This window comes from Orycteropus afer, unplaced genomic scaffold (genome assembly GCF_000298275.1).
Source record: "Orycteropus afer afer isolate SDZICR_OR568_19922 unplaced genomic scaffold, OryAfe1.0 scaffold00156, whole genome shotgun sequence".
Classification (NCBI taxonomy): domain Eukaryota; kingdom Metazoa; phylum Chordata; class Mammalia; order Tubulidentata; family Orycteropodidae; genus Orycteropus; species Orycteropus afer.
Genome location: NW_006921743.1, coordinates 2,453,397 through 2,459,160, shown reverse-complemented (window position 1 = coordinate 2,459,160; position 5,764 = coordinate 2,453,397). Strand labels below are relative to the sequence as shown.

The following is a 5,764-nucleotide window of genomic DNA, read 5'->3' as shown; positions in this document are numbered from 1 at the left end:
AAAAAAAAAAAAAATCACCTTGGAGGATAGAATTTGTGCTTCTGACACTAAGTGAAATGTCTAAACCAACTCAAGGTCAGTGTTTGACTATGCCTCATGTTCAGGCCAAGCAGAAAACCACCACAGAGTACTGCTGACCACAGATGAAGGTCTCCAATAAAAAAGGAAACTGTGGTTAGCCCTCCATCACTCAATCCCTTGACGTGTGTGGACTAAGAAATCGTAGACCAGAAATATCATCCAAGCATTTCAATCAGTCACACCCCCGAGTTCTTATCAAAGTGAGATGAAGGTTTCTAGTTGCTTTTGTCAGTGGTCATGAGGGATTTGTGCTAACCCAGGCATACTTCTTCCTGTCATCGAGTAGCCTGAGAAATAAGTTAGCACAGCAAAATAAATTTACCTGTAAGTGACTTGGTACTTTCAGGATTCAATTGTCCCTCCAAGCTGTAACTGAACCCTGGCAGACACTCTTGGGCTTTTTTCTGAGGCAGTATAACTAAGGAAGTAGATTGCCCTATCTTCCTTCTGAGGAGTGGCTGGTGGGTTTGAACCACCAGTCTTCTGGTTAGCAGCTAAATGCCTTAGGCACTATGCCACCAGAGCTCTTTTTATTCTTAGAAGTATTTAAGTCAGTTCCATCTCTTCATGAAGCCTGCCTTTCTTTGGTCCCATCTCATTATCTAGACCTTTCTCACTCCTCACACCCTGCCTCTTGCCACTAGCCAGTCTGGGTTATGTTCAAGTCTTCATAAACTCCAGGACTACCCCCAAAGTCACCAGTAGAACAACTGGCAAAGATGGTAGATAGTGTACCCTGGAGAAAAGAGTAGAAGCTAATTTCTGGAGATTGGACAGTTAGTAGCCTACAGAGTATCTGTTCAATCCACAGACTCTGAAATTCCCAGCTCTACAATACCATCCTCTTGTACGCATCCACAAGACCAGGTCTAGAAGAACATTTCCAAGCTTCTTGCAGAATAGACACACTGCAAAGTTAAGAGACATCATGACACCTGACACCTAAGGAACAGGATTCATTTAATAATATCTTCCCAACAAGAGTTTATCCCTTTCCTAGAATTGTGGGGCAGAAGAGTATCTAGGTTCTGGCTGGTGTCACATTTAAACATAGATATATTAAAATTGTTGAAGTCTATGAAGTATATCGTCTATATCAGATTGCTTGTGTTGGGATTATATTGGTTGTAGATTTTCTTTAAGATCCGATTCTGCTCCTTCCTCATCCTATTCCAACCCATGGCCTTCTAACCTCACTCTAGGACCCTTTCTATGGCCCTGATACGGGACACATATATCAATTTTTTTAAATAATTTTTTCTTTTGACTTTGATTCTTACTATCCTTTCAAAATCAGGCAATATGTTACATTGGAAAGAATCCTGCCAAATGCACAGGGAGACAGCTCAGGGGGCAGGAGTGTATGGAAGGATGGACACTGGGAAGAGGTAACTATGGGGAGGAAGTGGGAGGGGAGCTGTTGCATTGTGGTAAACTGTGGTCAATGACATGAGACAAAGTATATGTGAATTGCTGTCTTCACCCAAATCACAATTAAAAAAAAAAAAAAAAAAAGAAAGAAAGAAGGAATCCTGCCAAAGAAATCAAACACTTAGGTTTTAATATGATCTACCATAACCAGATGTGGATTTTAGGTAACTCACAAAGAGTCTACATTTCAAAACTGTAGAATGGGGCTTGTTGTTCTTGTTGTTAGGTACCTGTTGTTATGAGTCTGTTCCAACTCGTTGTTGTTGTTATGTGCCGTCAAGTCAGACCTGACTCAGAGACCCCTCTTTAGGTTTCTGAGGCAGTATCACTTCGGAAGTAGATTGCCCCATCTTCCTTCTGAGGAGTGGTTGGTGGGTTTGAACCTCCAGCCTTCTGGTTAGCAGTCACGTGCCTTAGGCACTATGCTACCAGAGCTCCACGTTCCAACTCATAGCATCATTTATAACAAAATGAAACACCACCTGATCCTTTGACATCCTCACAATCATTGTCATGTTTGAGCCCATTGTTGCAGCCACCATGTCACTACATCTCCTTAAGGATCTTCCTCTTTCTCACTGACCCTCTACTTCTCTATGCATGATGTCTTCTAGGAACTGATCCTTCCTGACAACATGTCCAAAGTCCATAAGACAAAGTCTTGCCATCTTTGCTTCCAGAGGGTACCTGTACTTCTTCCAAGACAGATTTGTTCCTTTTTCTGGCACTCCATGGTACAGTCAGTATTCTTAGCCAAAACAAAATTCAAATGCAACCTGTTTTTTGTTTTTGTAATTATAAATAAAGGGTAAAGCTTGGGATAATCAATACCAAGGATAATTGAGATATGTCTTAATACACTTTTTGCAAAGCCAATTTAATAGCTTTACTTGGATTTTTGCCTCACTGTATGTACAATCAGGAGCAAACAAAAATGTGTGTGTGTGTGTGTGTGTAGCTCTATTGATTTAGAATTATTACTGAACTCAGGGTCAACACCAGGGAGAAGAGCCAACACAAATTAATGGCTTTGTGGTCCAAAGGGAGCCCAGAGCCCAGCTATGTTGCACAGCAACGCAATTCCCATGTAAGGTCTTTAGCCAAATCAGCCCTTGCTGGGGGACCCAAACTCACACTTAGTGAGCCCTGGCTAGACTATGTCAGGTACACTTGGATAGCATCATTGAATTTAAGGAGAAAGACGTACTTACAATTCTAGATTCTGGAGTATTCTACAAATCAGTGCTAGAACTCAGGTGTCCGTCAGGCCACTGGTGTGTCTCCCAGTCACTTCTTTCCTGGGCCCTCCAGGGGCCCCAGACAATCATGCAGATTAATAAAAGGGATATTACCACCTCCCTCTATGACCTCTAACTAGTCCTGGTCCTACTATTCTCTTTTCATTTTCTTGAATCCACCTAAGATCACAGCCTTAGTTCAGGCACTGGCCAGCACTCAGGGGGAACAGTGCAGTTCCTCTTTGCCTGGGCTCTTCTCTTCCAACCTACTATTGCTGTATGCTGCAAAGTTGATTCCAACTCATAGTGACATATATGACAAAGTAGAACTGCTCCTACAGGATTTCCTATGCTGTAGTCTTTATGGAAGCAGATCACCAGATCTTTTTTCTGGGTAGCCACTGGTGAGTTCACACTGCAGACTTTTCAGTTAGCAGCCAAGTGCTTACAATTGTGCCACCAGAGCTGCTTCTTCTAACCTACTGTTATTATTGTTCTTTGGTGCTTTTGAGTTGGTTCCAGCTCACAGCTACCTCATGTACAACAGAGTGAAACACTGCCCTGTCCTGTGCCATCCTCACAATCATTGTTATGTTTGAGCCCATTGTTGCAGCCACTTTGTCAATCCATCTCATTGAAGGTCTTCCTCTTTTTGGCTGACCCTCTACTTTACCATGATTTTCTTCTCCAGAGACTGATCCCTCCTGGTAATACATCCAAAAGAGATGAGATGAAGTCTGCCATCCTCTCACGTCTAAGAAGCATCCTGTCTGTACTTCTTCCAAGACAGATTTGTTTGTTCATCCATGATATATTTAATATTCTTTGCCAACACCATAATTCACAGATATCAATTCTTCTTTGGTCTTCCAACCAGTAAGTTATAATTCAGATTCTTTCACTCCCATCACCCTCAAGACAGAACCCAAACTCCTTGGGTTCTGAGGCCCCTCATGAGTTGATTTGTGTTTTCAGGCTCATTTTAAACAAGGTCTCCCATATGAGGAACCCCGTATACCAGCCAAACCTAACAATCAGCAATTCCATGGACCTGGCACACATAATCCTGCTTTTGTTCAAGTTTCCCTTCTGCCTGGGTTGCCCTTTCTCCCTACTTCAATGTTCTTTTTGGAGAGCTTCTATGCATCTTTCAACATCAGAAATGATTTATTTCTCTCCATCTTTAGTTGTTCCATTCCTCTCCATAGTTCTCCAACTTCTGCTATAGCACATCCCTTCTGCCTGTGATGCAGCCACCTTGTCCACTCATTAATGATACCCAGTTCCTTCAATAGTGCCTATCACATAGCTGTTGTTGTTAGCTGTTGTTGTGTTGGCCCCCAACTCATAGCAACATCAGGTACGAGAGAACAAAATACTACCCAGTCCTGCACAATCCCTACAACTGGTTGTGGTTTGGACCATTGTGATCTATAAGACTTTCCTTCTGCCATATGTAGTTTGTCAGAACTTTCTTCCTCATTCATCTTAGTAGATATCAATAAATATCTTTGGAATGAGTATATTATATACACAATTTTTACTTGGGAAGAATGAGTACAAATTAGATTATTTTGAGTGTAAGAGTTTTCCAGTGAGTCTTTAAAAAAAAAAAAAAAATGGTGGGCATCCTAATCAGCCACCTCCCACCCCTACAATTATACCAGATCACTATTTGAATGTTTTTACCTTTTCTCTTTCACAGATGTCTCACCATGCCAGGGATGAGTTATGGCCTAACTTTTTCAATGCTATTTTAGCATAAAGACAATGGAGCCACTGTCAATGTTCAAATTCCAGCTTTGCCCACATGTACAACCTTGGGTGAGTAATTCAACTACTTTGTGCCTCATCCATTGGATTGGATAAGGATAATATTGATGATAATATTGTATGGATTTCACATACATATTATCAGTCTCATGGGACCTCTAGGATGATGACTTGACTATACACAAAACACTCAGGATAGTGCCTGGTCACCATCTTAAAACATGTGGGGCCAGGACACATTGACAAATCCAAATAAAAGGAGCATCTATGAGAGACAAGTTGATGGGAAAAGTGTGTGAGACAGAGAAGAGGCATCAGGACATTTGTTTCCAGGAATTCAAAATAACATAATTTATTAATTTTGCACTTAGGTATTTTCAATACAAACACATATATAGAAAATCTGAAAGGTATGTCCATGATTTTATGTTAAATGTTATAAATTTTATTTCAAAATAGTTTAACAAAACTCATCCTGTATTTTAATATTCTACAATAAAATCCATTATATCAAAATTTTCACATTTAGAAAACTGTAAAAGTCATGATTCATGCCAACAATTTTGTGCTTTGCGATTCAGTGGGTAAACATGATCTCATTTGTCAATGAAGAATTTACTCTGTTCCCTTCTGGTTTTTTCAAGGCTTTCAAAAGTGATCATTCCTCTTGGCAGCTGCAACTTACTCTTTTCTGTTTCCAGTATGTTCTCAGCTTCACCTTAAATAAAGTACAAAAATAGCCAAGGTGTCATAGCATTCATCAGAGTTTTGTGAAAAGAACTGGCTGCTGTGTTCCAATGACAATTCTACTACTCTGTGTGGAGGCTTGTGTCCAAAGCTCACAAATATGTCACCAATTTTCCTTGGGAGAATAAGGCAACTCCCAAGGAAACACAATTATGACTTCTGAAGACTTGGAGAAAGACAAATCTAATGTCAGAGATTTTACTGGACCGAAGACAGCACGTTAAAATGTAGGAGACAAAGAACATCAAGATAAGCCTTCCCCCACCCCTGAAACAAAAGTCAGGATGATCAGTATTAGCTGTGTTTGGAGGGTTTTGGGTAGAAAAGCCACATAGAGCCATTCCTATTGCCCCTTAATATTGTAAGTAACATGAGAGAAAATAAAGTTTACTGAGGGAGCTCTGGTAGCATAGTGGCTAAATCACTTGCCTGCTAACCAGACGGCTGGCAGTTCAAACCCACCAGCCACTCCTCGGAAGGAAGGCTGGGCAATC

The 5,764-nt window shown here is 40.8% G+C and overlaps 1 protein-coding gene across 1 annotated transcript in view; it reads right to left on the bottom strand.

Annotated features, from left to right (window-relative positions):
- Positions 1 to 5,119: 5,119 nt before the first annotated feature.
- PLGRKT (plasminogen receptor with a C-terminal lysine) overlaps positions 5,120 to 5,764 on the bottom strand; it is a 71,200-nt gene continuing 70,555 nt past the window's right edge. The window contains exon 2 of the mRNA XM_007946340.1: positions 5,120 to 5,241. Within this exon, the coding sequence (XP_007944531.1) occupies positions 5,120 to 5,241 (122 nt within the window). The remainder of the gene's footprint in view (positions 5,242 to 5,764) is intronic.